At 36.0% G+C, this 17,654-nt stretch overlaps 1 protein-coding gene across 2 annotated transcripts in view; it reads left to right on the forward strand.

Annotated features, from left to right (window-relative positions):
- The window catches only part of SNX7 (sorting nexin 7), a 179,523-nt gene that overhangs the window by 118,026 nt on the left and 43,843 nt on the right, over positions 1-17,654 (forward strand). Inside the window, exon 9 of one of the 2 annotated variants that reach the window (XM_018045806.1) lies at positions 13,418-13,847. The exons of the other annotated variant lie outside the window; for it this stretch is intronic. Coding sequence (XP_017901295.1) covers positions 13,418-13,495 — 78 coding nt within the window. The 3' untranslated portion in view covers positions 13,496-13,847. Of the gene's footprint in view, positions 1-13,417; positions 13,848-17,654 lie in introns of those variants that run through there. 2 annotated transcript variants of the gene reach the window in all.

Consider the following 17,654-nt stretch of genomic DNA (forward strand, 5'->3'; position numbering starts at 1 on the left):
AGAACTCAGGAAGACAGATCTCCTGATGATGGTTAAACAACCCTTCAGAAAATAACAGTCTCTATTTGGAACTGTTAAAAGAATGTTTCAGAACTACATTATACACCCCAGTGAATTCAGTAGATTTACATTAATGGGTAAGATAGATTTCCTGAAAAGTAAACGTGCTACCTGCTTGAGAGGCCAAGATGCTTGGATATTTACTCAACCTGACCATATTTGTGCCAGTTAGAATTTCCAATTCATTACATTCTTTTGTCCACGTTATTGACTTTTTTACTCACTGGAAGGTACTCATTAGAAACCTGATGTCAATATTAACAAATTTGGGCTACAGTACACCACACGTTTAGGGACCATCCAGTTTATTTAGGGACAGTCATCTTCATCAAAACATCAAGTTTTCATCTTCTTAATGCCATAATGCTCCATTGAATGCCTAGGAGCTTGTCCCTTTGTATTTTTAGTAAAGAGACCAACACTATTGATTATTTAATGATTAATCTTGTCCTTTTTACCATTTATTCTATCGAAATCCTTTTTTTTTTTTTTTTTGGTAAGCAAGCAATTCCCGTTTGAAATAGAATCTAAAGGTACATAATAATGCTTAAAACAAGGGAAGCAGAGAGGAAATTACCTTGTGCATCCTAAGACTTTAAAACTTTTTATTCTTACTCTCAGATGAGAGGCTTCACCGCTGCTTATAGAAACAAAATCTTCAATAAACTTGCTTGGGCTGTTCATGGGATGCTGTTATGGTCCTCTGTTATTAGTTGATTGGTTGTGGGAGAGGCATCCACGGAGAATACCAACCACAGAGGCTGGGAAGCTGCCTTCTCAGCTTGATAGATTGTACCAGGAATCTTGGTTGAGTGAAGAGATGAAATTATAAACTGAGCTGAGGGAATGCTACATTAAAGACATTTTATAAATTTTTAAAATCGACTAGTACAAATGCTGGAGGAAGTCCCTGGGCATAGTTTTTGAGTCTCTAATTGTTTATTTGAGGACATATTTGATCGCACAATCATTTGCTCCCATTTATTTTACTTTTGCTGTCATTGGATATGACAACTTCATAGCCAAGTGCCTTCCTCTTAAGTTATGCTGTTTCATTTTATTGAAGAAGGTTGCAATGCATCTTGACACATGAAAGTTCCTAAGATACTCCTTAGAAAAGAACTATGTTCACCTTTGTTTAAGATCTCAGATTTATTTGTTCACAGAAGTCATTTATGGAATTCATGTCTGAAATATTTATGGAACTATTATCTAGAAAATACTTAAGAAACTGATAAAAATGTAAGACTTCTAATGTTCATTAAAGCCTTTATTGTAAAACCATCTGAAGATGTTTAGTAGCTCTGAACTCTTGACAGAGTAAATTTCAGTTCCACTTGTCTTAAAAAAAAAAAAAAAAAGGAACTGCTCAGTCGTAGCCAACTACCTTTTTAAAGTTTCACCTCAATAATTTGATACAGCTTTTCAGTGATTCAAAGGAATTCTCTCTCATAGCAAATAAGGTAAATGTTATCCTCTATACTGATGACAAAGTCCTTTCATATTCCAAGTTGTAAATCTACTTCTAATTAGTTTCCCCCACCCTGCACCCTAGCACCAAGGAATCTTTATATTCAAACCAAAAATACTTTGCAAAAAGATTGTTTTCAGCATGTAGAATGATAGTATACTTTGTCAAGTTTAAGTCATTTAATTTACTAGGTCTTTGTCTTAATCACCACATTGAAATTTGCTTCTTTCAAAATTGAAGTTTTATAAGATTCGTGAGGTCTTGTTATGCTGCTGCTGCTGCTGCTGCTGCGTTGCTTCAGTCGTGTCCGACTCTGTGCGACCCCATAGACGGCAGCCCACCAGGCTCTGCCATCCCTGGGATTCTCCAGGCAAGAACACTGGAGTGGGTTGTCATTTAAAGACACTTTAAAAAAAAAGTCCCCGCCACCCTTCCTGTTGTTGTTCAGTCACACGGTAGTGTCCGACTCTTTGCAACCCCATGGACTGTAGCACACCAGGCTTCCCTGTCCATCACCAAGTCCCAGAGCCTGCTCAAACTCATGTCCATTGAGTTGGTGATGCCATCCAACCATCTCATCCTCTGTCGTCCCCTTCTCCTCCTGCCCTCAATCTTTCCTAGCATAGGGGTCTTTTCCAATGAGATGGCTCTTTGTATCAGGTGGCCAAAGTATTGGAGCTTCGTCTTCAGCATCAGTCCTTCCAATGAGTATTCAGAATTTATTTCCTTTAGGATTTATTGGTTTAACCTTGCAATCCAAGGGACTCTGCAAAGTCTTCTTCAATACCACAGTTCAAAAGCATCGATTCTTTGGCACTCAGCCTTCTTTATGGTCCAACTCTCATATCTGTACATGACTACTGGAAAAACTACATAGTTCTGAGCAACTATACGCCAATGAAATTTTTTTTAAAAAGAAAGCATATCTAGAATTAACTTTTGGAAGTTGAATAATTTGAATTCACAAAAAAAGAATCATATCCTATGTATTATAATTCTCTATATTAAATTGCATTGCAAAGAAATTAGTTCTCTGCCACTGGGAATTTTAAAGCAGTTGTTGAATAACGTACATCAGCAATTCTGTTTAAACTAGGATTTCTCTATGCATTTTATAGGAAATTAGTTTTTGTAATGTTAAAGGGTGTTTATCTTGATAGAAAAGATAGATTCTGTAGTCAAATAAGTTTGAATTAAACAGGCATGTTTATTGAAGAAGTTCTCAGAACCTTTTATGTGCTTATATGGGCTTCCCAGGTAGCACTAGTGGTAAAGAACCCAGTTGCCAGTACAGAAGACATAAGAGACAGGGGTTCAGTCCCTGTGTTGGGAAGATCCCCTGGAGGAAGGCACAGCAACCCACTCCAGTATTCTTACTTGGAGAATCCCATGGAAAGAGGCACCTGGAGGGCTTCAGTCCGTGGGGTCACAAAGGGTCAGACACGACTAAAGTGATTTAGCCCATGTTCTTATATGGTTTATGAATCTAAGACATAACTTTGACTAGGTTAGCATTTCTTCTTATAGCCTTAGCCTGTCATGGAACACAATTTAGGAAACCTTGGGTAATTATATTGATCTCTAAAGTTATGTTACTTAAAGTGTGGACTAATGCCTAATGCATAAATTATTTATTACAGATTTATAACATAAATTCAGAAATAGAATATAACCAGTTGAAATATTCTAGGGCAATTTGACATTGTCATGATGTCCAGGTGATTATTAGACTTCTTTTGTTGAATCAAGTATAGGCCAGTTGGGATATTGTCCAGCTTTTGTGATGATTTCTTGTGGCATGAAGTGCAAACTAGTCAGCTCAGTAGGATCACTGATGGTTCTTAGCCAACAAAAGATGTGTTCTTCACCACAGATAGTTTGAGAAGCACTGCTCTAAAGTTCCTTCTGTTTTCTAGAAGTTTTTTCATATCTTCAAATTAACATAGGTAGTGTTTTATATCATTTAAAAATTAATAATCTGGCTGATATTCAAGTATTATAATGTACATTAAGCATGATTAATTATAGAATTCAGTTTAAAGGCACCAAGGTCTGATTTTTATATACTTCTAAGGAAACCTTAAAAATGAAGTATTTATCATTATTAGAATTCAAAAGTATCATGTAACTGTACTGTTTTATTTATTAAGTGATTGCAGCCATGAAATTAAAAGACGCTTACTCCTTGGAAGGAAAGTTATGACCAACCTAGATAGCATATTCAAAAGCAGAGATATTACTTTGCCAACAAAGGTCCGTCTAGTCAAAGCTATGGTTTTTCTAGTGGTCATGTAGGGATGTGAGAGTTGGATTGTGAAGACAGCTGAGCGCTGAAGAATTGATGCTTTTGAACTGTGGTTTTGGAGAAGACTCTTGAGAGTCCCTTGGACTGCAAGGAGATCCAACCAGTCCATTCTGAAGGAGATCAGTCCTGGGTGTTCTTTGGAAGGAATGATGCTAAAGCTGAAACTCCAGTACTTTGGCCACCTCATGCAAAGAGTTGACTCATTGGAAAAGACCCTGATGCTGGGAGGGACTGCGGGCAAGAGAAGGGGACGACAGAAGATGAGATGGCTGGATGGCATCACGGACTCAATGGACGTGAGTCTGAGTGAACTCCAGGAGTTGGTGATGGACAGGGAGGCCTGGTGTGCTGTGATTCATGGGGTCGCAAAGAGTCGGACACAACTGAGCGACTGAACTGAACTGAAGGAAACCTTAAAAATGAAGTATTTATCATTTTTAGAATTCAAAGTATCATGTAACTGTGTTGTTTTGTTTATTAAGGGATGAGTTCTATTCTAAATTGCATATTCCAAAGCTGTAGTTCATGTTTCCAAATAACTATGAACATTTTTTATTGTGTTCATGTAAGTTTTAAAGCTTTTGTTGTTTTATAGGTTTCTGCTTTCTTAAAAACTTATGTTAAAAACATTTTCATTAATCTCTTATATTCTGAGATATAGTTATTTTTCAATTATTTATACAAGCGGTTGAATTTAGGTGTAGAAGTGACAGTTATACTATAGCATCGACAGTCTATCTTTTCCCAACCTTTGAATTAGATGAGTTTTTCTGTAGTTAAGTTAATCAAACATTTAAATAGGTGATTACGTTTTATAATGTAATCATTTCTAAAATTATCTAGATTCTGAGTCAAGAACTTACATCTCACTGTGCTTCATAAAGGACAGATTATATGCTATGGACCAATATAATAGCTCCTGTAAAGAAAAGGAAGAAATGACTTAAAACACACATGTACACACTGCATGTTGTAACATTTTGAAGAAAAAAGGTAGATTTCCTAATGAAGCAAATTAAACTTAGATATCAGGATGGCTGCTACTAAATGTAAGATAAGATCTTGGTCATATTTTCTCTATACCTAGCTTTCTAATCTGTCAAAAGGTGGAACCTATGGTCTCCTCTGCCCCTGCTCCCTATCCACACACATCCCTCACAGGTTTTTAGAAGAATAAAATTAGAAAGTGTATGAAATGCTTTAAAATAATGTGCTTTATCATAGCTGTGCCTTGATCCAGTAATCCAAAAGTAAATGTGCTTTTCTTTTAGTTTATTGTATTTTCATGTGTGATAAACAAGATCAGCTCACTGTTTGAAGTGTCTGGTACTAAACTGGACAAAATTCATGCAATTGGCTTGTTACTAGTTAAAAAAAAGAGAATGATATCGTATATAAAAGTGTGAGTAGAAAATATGAAAATTTTGGCTCTTGTATTCTCTCTATATATTTCCAGTGTGTTAGATCTTTGGAGCTCCAACTTTTCCACATGTAAAAATGAGAGAAATGGAATTGGTTGTATCTAAGGACTTCCCTGGTAGCTCAGATGGTAAAACGTCTGTCTACAATGCAGGAGACCCGGGTTCAATCCCTGGGTTGGGTAGATCCCCTGGAGAAGGCAATGGCACCCCACTCCAGTACTCTTGTCTGGAAAATCCCATGGACAGAGGAGCCTGGTAGGCTACAGTCCATGGGGTCGCAAAGAGTCGGACGTGACTGAGTGACTTCACTTTCACCTTCAAGGCTCTTTCTATCCTTAGAAGATCTTGAGTTAGAGATCTACAAACTACAAAATAATTTTTAAAAGGACCACAAGATGGCGTTTGTAGCTAATGATTTGTTTTATGTTAACTGCTGCAATCATTTAACAGTATTAACATTTGCAGTATTTACAAATGCAAACTTATTACTTATATTCTTGAGGAATATGTAAAACTAATTTTAGAAAAAGATGCAAATCTTGTCATTTTGAAGGTACTGATATTTCTCAAATTATAAATTAGTTTATTCTGAATTTAGACTTTTCAAAAAATGAAATTTATTGAATAATTTTGAGCCATTGAAAAATAATGGAAGTTGATTTCCTTTTATAACATCATCTCTCATTTTTTTCTAGATTGGTTATATTTCAGGAAAATGTTTAAATATGTAGCTCCTAATATTTTTCATTACTATTTGGATCTTAGGTCTATCTAGGTGATTAAAAAAGCAGTTACTAAAATGTTACACACCCCATTGCCCTCATTTTAGGTATGGCCTACAATTTTTACAGTGTAATTTATTTTGCAATGATATTGGCCTAGTATGGAGATGTTTACATATTTGAGCTTCAGTGTTTCCTCACATGTAGGTGATGTCATCTATGCCCGAGATAGTTGAGATAGCATTAAATTATGTAAAGGATGTGCAATCATATTTCTGTTTAATTTATTAAGAGAGATACAGTTATTATGTCATTGGGGTTTGTAGGAAAACTGGAACCACAGCTTTTAATGTGGAAATTTCTGGTTTAAAAAAAAGTACATGGTAAGGTTTGGCTTTTATCACATTTTATATTAGTAGATATCATTGTTATTGTTTTAGGCAAATTTATGGTTATTTTACTTCATTAGTAGAGATATATAGATAATATTTTATTGATTTGATTCTTGTAATAATTTACATGAGACTAGGTTTTCCACTAGCTGTTCCATGAACAGGGTCATAGCATCACCTATGGAGATATAAAACTTTATGTTGGCACTATCACCTGGTCACCAAGAACATGGGCTTTGGATAGGCCTAACTTGTGACTTTAAGTTCAGACACCTTTCATTATTTCAGTGAGCCTCAGTATCCTCTTCTGTAAAGTGCTGAAAATAATAGTATACACATCATAAATTTTATTTGGTATTAAAATATATATGTACATGTATGTACATATGTACATAATAAAATAAAGATGAAAGAAAAGTCTTAGAGGCAAAAAACTTATAAATATCAAATACTGAGGGGAAGGGTAAAATTGTATATTTGATGCCTTTCCACACTCTGTTAAGCCAAATAGAGCAAGGCATATTTATCAATTATATGCGATCTCATTTGCCAATTAAAAAAAAAATTTATTTAAGTACAGTTGATTTACAGTGTTGTATTAGTTTCAGGTGTATAGCAATGTGATTTACTTGTACGTACATATATATTTTTTTCCAGATTCTTTTGCCTTATAGGTTATTACAGAGTATTGAGTATAGCTCCCATACAGTAGGTCCTTGCTGGTTATCTATTAAATATAGAATAATGTATATATGTTATTCCCAGACTCCTAATTTACCCTCCCTTCCCACTGCTTTCCCGTTTGGTAACCATAAGTTGTACTTCCACGTCTTTGGGTCTATTTCTGTTTTGTATATAAGTTTACTTGTATTTTTTTTTTTTTTTAGATTCCACATGTAAGCAATATCATATAATACTTCTCTTTGTCTGACTTACTTCACTTTGTAATGATAATCTCTAGGTAATGTAATGTTCATGTAATGATAATCTCTAGGTCCATCCATGTTGCTGCATATGGCATTATTTCATTCATTTTTGGCTGAGTAATATTCCATTGTGTATATATACCACCTCTTATTCTTTCATCAATGGTCATTTAGGTTGCTCCCATGCCTTAGTTCTTCCAAGTAGCACATCAATGAACATTGGAGTGCATGTATCTTTTTGAACTATGATTTTCTCTGGATCTATGCCCAGAAGTGAGATTGTAGGATCATATGGTACTTCTATTTTTAGTTTTTTAAGGAACTTCCATCCTGTTCTCCATGGATGTTCTCCATACAGTGTAGGAGGGTTGCCATTTCTCCACACCCTTTCCAGCATTTGTTGCTTTAGATTTTTTGATGATGGCCATTCTGAGCTGTGTGAGGCGATGTGTGTGTGCTCAGTCACTCCTCACTGTAATTTTGATTTACATTTCTCTGATAATTAGCAATGTTGAGTATCTTTTCATGTGGCCATCTGTATGTCTTCTTTGGAGAAATGACTATTTAGAACTTCTGCTCATTTTTCAATTTTTTCCTTTATATTAGGCTGTATGAGCTGTTTATGTATTTTGGAGAGTAGTCCCTTGTTGGTCACGTCATTTGCAAATATTCTATAAGTTGTCATTTCATTTTATTTATGGTTTCCTCTGCTGTGCAAAAGCTTTTAGGTTAATAACTAGGTTGCATTTGTTTATTTTTGTGTTGGCCATTTTAGGTTCTCAAATGAAAGTTGATGCATGCACGTGGTTTAAGCCTCCTCTTCTGTGAATGGGTAAATAGGCCCAGAAAAGTGAAAACATTCACTTGAATGTTTTCAGACTGTGGGACAGAACCTCTTTATATCCCACCATTTTGAGAAAATAGTGATTCTTAAATGTGGAAGCTTTCATTGGAAGCTATATTATACCAACAGAAACCCCATTTTTGTTATCATTCATTCTTTAGAAAATTTAATCACATCTTCTTGTGGATCACTGTCACTTTTGAGAGCTAAAGAGACATTTACCTTTTCTTAGGGCAAAATGTCATCACTGTGTTTACTGAGATAGCAAGAGATTTACTTTCAAGACTAGTTTTGTAATTAAAACTTCCTTTCTATTTAAGAAGTCTTTAAGCATGTGTCAGAACAAAATGGCTTTTATTTACCTTTTGGGTCTGTTTGCCCTAGTTCTGGCTCACTTTCCTAACTGTACAGTCTTTCCCAGTCGTGCCTTCAAAGAGAAGCTACAGTTTTTGGTCTTTGGCTACAAACTGGCGCCACCTAGGAACATGCCTAATAGCATGTTCAACATGTTTATGGGCTTTCTTTTACTGCAGTGAGAAGCATAGGGCAATAGAAAAGGAGTACTGGACTCAACAGATCAGTTCTCTTACCTATAAGATGCAATTACTTCAGTTTGTCAGAGTATTGTTATATCAAATAAAATAATATGTACAAAAAATATGCACATTATTCAACTAAATGTGGAATTGCTATTGATGCTCTATGACAGTATGATAATCAAACTAGAATGAGCTAAGTTGCTGCTGCTGCTGCTAAGTTGCTTCAGTCGTGTCCGACTCTGTGCGACCCTATAGACGGCAGCCCACTAGGCTCCGCCGTCCCTGGGATTCTCCAGGCAAGAACACTGGAGTGGGTTGCCATTTCCTTCTCCAGTGCATGAAAGTGAAAAGTAAAAGTGAAGTCGCTCAGTCGTGTCTGACTCCTAGTGACCCCATGGACTGCAGCCTACCAGGCTCCTCCGTCCATGAGATTTTCCAAGCAAGAGTACTGGAGTAGGTTGCCATTGATGAGCTAAGGGGTACAATTAAAGGTCAAGTCAACTGTGACACTAGGTATTTTTGATTGTTACTTTAATTTTAATAGATATTAGCTTGCTATACTAATTATAATGATTTAAAAATGGGAATAAATCAGTTCCTTGATAGAAAACGGCGAGAAGCCAAATAACAGAAATACTTTAAAAAATATATATAATTTACAATTATGAGCAAGTCTCACACTGGGTTTTCAGATTTTTGTTGTTGTTTTGATGATTCTTTGTATCATTCAATTATCCCAATTACTTATGGTATAAAAAATCCATTTCTTGAGTTTTCACTTAGTTTTTCATACTCAAAAAATGATAAAGAGATTTAAAGAGCATTAGACGTTATCTTTGATTATTTAAAAATAGACTTATGTACATTGACTGAATAAATATACAACATATCAATATTAACAGGTTAATATTAAACATTGGCAGGAGGGGGCAATTAGCATATTTAGTTAGTGAAAATATCTGCTGTCAAAATTCCAAAAGATGATTGGTAGCATCAGGAGTTACACAGTTCAGGGCCATGTCTCAACTTTGTAGACCCAGAAAACTGATTGGTCAGCACCCTGACTAGGGATCAGGTTTTTATGGCAAAACTGAACATTAACACATTTAGTGATCAATAGAAGCCAGGATGTCAGTTGATTAATATTCAGATTGAAAAGTGCACTGTTTCTGATGACCAGTGTATTTGCATCAGCAGTTCAGTACATTCCTTCCCTATGCTCTCGGCATGTATTGAACACTTACTTTCTGCCTGGCATGTTATTAACTCAGTCATCTTCAAAGAGAATACATACACCTGGAAATGCTTAAAAACTTCCAAAAGGTATGTGAAGAATCAGTTTCTACACTCAGCCTGCATTTATACACTTTCCTAAAACTGGATCCACCTGCAATCATGCGTGTTTTTTTTTGCCCTCTTCTCCTCAAAAATGGTTCTTCTTACATTGTGTAAAAGAAAGTTATCTCACCTTGATGGCCCAGTGACTTATTAAATGTACTCTTGTGGTCATTCAAGCTATTAATTATTTTCCATTTCCTAGTAAATGGCTGTCCCTCTTATCAGATTTGTCATGTCACAAACATATTTAACCACTGATCCTCAGCTTTCTCATCTGTAAAATAAGATTCATAGTCATCATGTGAAGTTTAAAGAAAGTGATATGTGATAGTCAAGTGTGAAAGTTGCTCAGTCGTATCCGACTCTTGTCCATGGAATTCTCCAGGCCAGAATACTGGAGTGGGTAGCCTTTCCTTTCTCCAGGGGATCTTCCCAACCCAGGGACTGAATCTACGTCTCCTGAATGGCAGGTGGATTCTTTACTAGCTGAGCCACAAGGGAAGCCCAGTATGGGATAACAACCACAATAATGCCTCACCGAGTGTTCATATAGATATTTAGCAGCATCATGATGCTTGTTTTCCTATGCTAGTGTTCTATAATCTATATTTCAAAATACATAAATTGTTTTTCTGCCTTTCATGTGGTGGATGATAAGGAAATGGTTAAGTAGCTAGTTTGTTTCTTTTACCACATTTCACTGTCCTTCTGAGGATTTTCTTTAGAAATGAAAATATTAATCCACAGCGTGGAGGGCTGATCTCCCTTAGACATTTATTAAACTAGGATATTTGAAGAATATGACAATGATAGAAGCTTCTTCACATTAGGATTAATACCATTTTTGGTGCAGTTTGGATCTATCTAACAGGAATTCTAAATAGAGCAGACTGCTCATATTTTCATTGAGTTTTGCCTTGAGTATGTTCAGAAGTTTATTTAAATAATAGTTTGGCAGAGTTATCAAAAAGATATGATATCTCCTGAAAGCAGTAATTGCTTTGGGCTACCCTGCAGGGTTACCAGATAGTAGATTATGTATGAATTTGCAGAAGAGGCCAGAAATGAGTTTCACACAGGAAACAGGACTTTTTACAAAGGTGAACTATGATTCTACTGTCTATTAGCCCTTCAGTTCCATAGTTTTGTATACATTGTGAATAGATTTTTAAACATTATATGTATTTAGGTATTGCTTATTTCCTTTCTTATGTTCAGAATTTGGTGGAGATTTTTAAGTATCCATAGAGCTGGATTAAATTTTTTTCTTGGCATTCAAAAGAAATAAAATACTAATAACAGCTTGTAGTTAATACATTTGTCCATATGATGTTAACTATAAGTTTTTTGAAGATGTTCTTTCTCAAGTTGTGGAAGTCCCCATCTGTTTCTAGTTTGCTGAGAATTTTTTTTTTAACTAAGAAATGGACATTTGTAATTTGACAGATGTCTTTCCATGTCAATTGAGATGATATTACATTGAATACAGTCAGTTACACTGATTGATCTGAACATTAATTGAATCTTACATTCTTGGGATAAACTCCATTTGGTCATGATGTATAATTCTTTCTATAGATTTCTGCATTTGATTTGCTAAAATTTTGTTTAAAATTTTTACACCTGTATTTATGAGGGGTAGTGATCTGTAGTTTTCTTCCCTTGTAATATCTCTGGTATGATGGAAACCTTTCCTTTCTCTTCAGTTCTCTGAAAGTTTGTGTAGAATTAATATGAGTCTTCATTAAATTGTTGATACGATTTGCTAGGGAAGCCATTTATTCCTGGAGTATTCTTTATGGGAAGATACTTAACAAAAAATTCAGATTTATTTGGATTATTTATTTTTTCTAGATTTACTTTTTCTAGAGTGAGTTTTGGTAATTTTGGTAGTGTGTGTCTTTTCATTGGTTTTATTCAAGTTCTCAAATGTATAGGTATAAAGTTTTCAATAATATTTTCTTTTCCTTTGGTAGAATTTAGACTGATGTCACCTCTCTTAACCCTAACAGTTGGTAGTTTATATCATCTCTCTTCTTTTACGAACAGTCTGGCTAAAAGTTTATCAGTTTTGTTAATCTTCTCAAAGATCCAGTGATTCTTCTTTCATTGATTCACAACTGCTATCTTTTCTGGTTTTTTCCTTCTACTACTTACTTTTGGTATAATTTGTCCTGTTTTAGTTTTTAAGATGGAAATTGAAGTCATTTAAGACCTTTTTCTTTTCTTACATAGGTGTTTAGTGCTATAAATTTCTCTCTATGTACTACTTTAGTGGCATCCCAAAATTTTGTTATATATTGTGTTTTCATTTTCATTCAGTTTAAAATAAAATACTTTTTAGATTACCTTGTTATTTCTTCTTTAGACTTCAAATATTTGGGGATTTTTCAGATACCTTTCAACTGCCAATTCCTAAGTTAATTTCACTATGCTCAGAGAGTAAACCTCATATGATTTACTCTTTTTAAGTGTATTGAGACTTATTGTATAACCTGGAATATGGTGAGTTTGGGTATATGTTTTATGTGCACGTAGAAAGAAATAAGTATGCTCTTTTGTTCTATAGTTCTCAATTAGATCACCTTGATTCATTTCCTGGACACATTAATGGTGGCTCAGACGGTAAAGCGTCTGCTTACAGTGCGGGAGACCCGGGTTCAATCCCTGGGTCAGGAAGATCTCCTGGAGAAGGAAATGGCAACCCACTCCAGTGTTTTTGCCTGGAAAATCCCATGGACGATGGAACCTGGTAGGCTACAGTCCATTGGGTCGCAAAGAGTCGGACACGACTGAGCGACTTCACCTTCACTCACTACTTAGTCTTGGTAGACCATTATAATATAATAATTGCTGATTTTTGAATATTTACTTTGAGCCAGGCATTCTGCATAGAGATTTATACAGATTACGTAAATTTAATTTTCCACAATTGCTTTTGTGGTATTATCAGTAACCTAATTTATAGCTGAAGAAACTATAACGGAGATTAATCACTTTGCACAGACATATGTGATACAGTAGGATTCAGATCTGATTAAACCATGCTTGTGTCACTGCTCCTCTGTCTAGGTGCTTTATGCCTGCCTCATATCCAAATGGTCCATCTTTTCCTCTACAATTTAGATCTGTTTTCTGCCCTGACAGTGGGGAAAAGAAGATTATTTCAGCAATCCAATCCATGCTAATTTTTTAACCTTTATCTTTTCATCTTATTTAGCAATAATTTCCCTCATTAAGAGTTAAAATATGTAAAAAATGACAGGGATCCTGGCAAGCCAATGGGGAAGAGGAATTGGACACATTGCTATCAGAACAGTTATATAAGGATTTACTAATTTTTCTATCAGTGAAAGTGAACTACTGTTGATCTCCTGATGGTGTGTTTCCATTATTTAGTGCCTTGCTACATGGGAATCCTTCCTTACATCACAGACAGATCTCCGCTTGGAAGAAGCCTCTGAAGATAAATTGTAATCTCATTGAAGACCTCTGTGTGATCTTTGGAAGATAATGTCTGTTAACCAAAGTTATTCTTTCTCAGTGGGCTGGATCCTTTCGAAAGTGGATGAAAAGTATTTCACACTATCTGGAAAACCAACAACTTAAAGCTCAGGTGTTCCAGATCATTGATATAAATTTGGATATATATATATATATGTACACACACATATACATACATATAAATATTTAGCTTAGTTTTAACTATGTTCTTAAATTTGTATGCCAATAATTATACATAAAGTTTTTTCTTAAATATTTGTCTGTGGAACATGTCATTTTAAATATATTGTAAAGACTCAGTTTTAATAAAAAGTTTAATATGAAATGACAGACTGTTGTGCGTTCTTTTCCTATTAGTAGCTCAAGGCTCTGAATCGGATTCTAATATGAATCCAATGTATATTAGTAAATATACTGTGTTGCTGCTGATAAGTCACTTCAGTTGTGTCCGACTCTGTGTGACCCCATAGATGGTAGCCCACCAGGCTCTGCTGTCCCTGGGATTCTCCAGGCAAGAACACTGGAGTGGGTTGCCATTTCCTTCTCCAATGCATGAAAGTGAAAAGTGAAAGTGGAGTCGCTCAGTCGTATCCGACCCCATGGACTGCAGCCCACCAGGCTCCTCCATCCATGGGATTTTCCAGGCAAGAGTACTGGAGTGGGGTGCCATTGCCTTCTCCGAAGTATGCTGTGTATTCACCTTTATTTGATCATAATTTTCTCTGAAATACTATTTACTTTGATGTTAGGAATTCAAAGTAAATATGCAAAACTGATTAAATATTTTTTAACAATTAAAGATAACTTTGAAAGTTGATTTGCTAAAAGCTAAAAAATTATTTAAAGGCTACCAAGTAAATATAAATTATTTTTGAGTTATTATTTAGAGATACTCATATAGTCATTTTCCTACTAGTAACTTTATGTTTGGGGGATTTTTTTTTTTTTTACATACTCTTTGCAACTCACATCTAGCTTTATTTTTTAATGTACACAGTGTTTATCAAATTTGTTCTCCCATTTTATTTGTTGTAAGTCACAAGCGCAGGTGACTTACGGTAACAGGGATAAAGACACAAGTTACAATAACAGGAATAGAGACACATGACACCTCAATTCTTTCTCCAGACTCACAGTCTAGTAATATTTATCATACAAAGTGATTTTATATTCATTTTATAGATATGTAAAAATTGAACATATCATCTAACATTTGCTAATTTTTTGGACATAGATATTTCTCAAGCCTTGGAATAAAGTTTGAGGTATTTAGTCACGCATATTACCTTACATGGATGACTTGTACCATTTGGTGATGGTGGTTGTTCAGTCACTCATGTCTGACTCTTTGCAACCCAGGGACTGCAGCTTGCCGGGTCTCTCTGTCCTTCTCTGTCCTTCTCTGTATCCCAGAATTTGCTTATTATTTTTAATCACTTGGTTATTAGCATTTAAATAAGTGTCTCACACACACAAAGTAGACATTTAAATCATCTTAACTAAAGGAAGGAAGCTGAAGCTCCAGTATTTTGTTCATCTGATGTGAACAGCCAACTCATTGAAAAGTCCCTGATGTTGGAAAAATTGAGGTCAGAAGGAAAAGAGGGTGTCAGGGTGTCAGAGGATGAGAAGGCTGGATGGCATCACCAATGGCATGGACGTGAACTTGGACAAACTTTGGGAGATGGTGAGTGGTGAGGGACAGGGAGGCCTGATATACTGCAATCCATGGGGTTGCAAAGAGTTGGACACGACTGGGCAACTGAACAACAACAAACTAAAACGAGATACACAATCATGTAGAAATATAAAACTAAACATTTTTTTAAAAATACTGATGTACAATTTTTAAACCATTTGTAGTGAAGAATCTGCCTTCATTGTTTCATGTTTGGCTGCTGACAGCTTTTAAGCTTCACCTGCTTTTTCCTCTCCTGCACCATGTCTGGACAAGCTGCTAAGAAATGCAAAAGAATGTTCCCTCTTTCAGCACTCACAGGAAGTTCAAACCATTCAGCCTCCTCCCTGTGTACAGGGACTCATCTCTAACTACCATAAAAACCTCAAGCCAGTGAGTGTCCTTCCCCAGGTCTCAGGACACTTTCAGAGAGGACTGCCCCGTTGGCCCCATTATGTGATAACTGTAACTCACAGGAAGTTCAAACCATTCAGCCTCCTCCCTGTGTACAGGGACTCATCTCTAACTACCATAAAAACCTCAAGCCAGTGAGTGTCCTTCCCCAGGTCTCAGGACACTTTCAGAGAGGACTGCCCCGTTGGCCCCATTATGTGATAACTGTAACGGGGAAGCCTCATTATGTGATAACTCTTTTCATACCCTGTTTGTGTGTTCGTGCCACCACTGGTCTTGACATCCAAATCAAATTTGGGTTGAGAAGCCTTCCTATTTATCAGGATGACTCCAACTGTATTGTTTTGCAAACCATTTAGCCACCCCAAACTTCATTTCCCCATCCAGAGATAATAATCTGGTACTCAAAATGGAGGTAATAATCTCCAACTAACAGCCTGTTAAATGACAGAAAACTTAGAACACCTGCTAGAGGGAAGTAGGGGTTGGGGAATTAGGTGAAAGTGGTCAGAAGGTACACACTTCCCATTATAAATAAGGCCTGGCGATGTAATGCACAGCATGACAGTCGTTAATACTGTAATGTGTATTTGAAGTTGACAGGAGAAGTAGATCTTAAAAATTCCCATCAAGGTTTTGGTTGCAAGTGTGAGGTAATGGATATTAACTAATCTTACTGTGTTAGTCATTTTACAGTGTATAAACAGATCATTATGTTGTAATCTTAAACTTAATGTCATTTATCAATTATACCTCAATAAGCCTTTAGCTCTGCATATCTTTCCTCTCTTCTGTCCCTCATTCTGTCCATGAGTGACATCCCACATACACACACATGCCCACAGAGGTTACACGTGGTAACTTGTGTATATCCTTCCACACCGTTGCTCTATACTTACAGTATCCTGTACAGACTTCACACACATACACACACTCCCTCACAGGCAGTTTTTAGCTTTGTCTTATAAAAATGAAGTCATATTATACATACTATTTTGCCTTTTGTTTCTCATTTCACAGTATCTTGTGGAAGGCTCTTATGCACTTTTTAAATGGCCACACAGTATGTCATGGTGTGAATCTGTAGTGATTCGTGAGCCATTTTGTTGATTGGAGTTACTTACTTTGCTTCTAATTTATCATCTCACCACAAAAAGAAACACTATACATTTGGTTACCACTTCATATCTATAGCCCCTCTCCCCATTTCTGCAGGCCTAAGGAACGTCTAATCTGTCTTCTGTCTTTACAGATTTGCTTGTTCAAGATATTTCATGTTAATGGATCATATAATATGTGATTCTTTTTTTGTGACTGGCTTCTATCATTTAACATATTTTCAAGTTTCATTCATGTTGTAGCATCGATCAGTACTTTGGTTCTTTTTTTATGGCCAAAAATATTCTATTGTATATGTGTGTGTTTGCAAGTGTGTTGTCGTTTACTCACTAAGTCATGTCCGACTCTATGGACTGAAGCACTCCAGGCTTCCCTGTCCTTTTCCATCTCCCAGAGTTTGTTCAAACTCACGTCCATTGAGCTGATGATGCCATCCAACCATCTCATCCTCTGTCACCCTTTTCTTCCCTTGTCCTCAGTTTTTCCCAGCATCAGGGTCTTTTCTAGTGAGTCGGCTCTTGACATCAGGTGGCCAAACTGTTTTAGCTTCAGCTTCAGCATCAGTCCTTCCAATGGATATTCAGGACTGATTTCCTTTAGGATTGACTGATTTGATCTCCTTGCTATCCAAGGAACTCTTGAAAGTTTTCTCCAGCACCACAGTTTGAAAGCATCAGTTTGGCACTCAGCCTTAATAGTCCAACTCTCACATCCATCATGTCTACTAGAAAAACCAAAGCTTTGAGTATACAGACCTTTATAGGCAAAATGATGACTCTGCTTTCTAATATACTGTCTAGGTTTGTCATAGGTTTTCTTCCAAGGAACAAGCATCTTTTAATTTCATGGCTGCAGTCACTACAGTGATTTTGGAGCCCAAGAAGATAACATTTGTCACTGTTTCCATTTTTTCCCCTTCTC

This window comes from Capra hircus, chromosome 3, assembly GCF_001704415.2.
Source record: "Capra hircus breed San Clemente chromosome 3, ASM170441v1, whole genome shotgun sequence".
Classification (NCBI taxonomy): Eukaryota; Metazoa; Chordata; class Mammalia; order Artiodactyla; family Bovidae; genus Capra; species Capra hircus.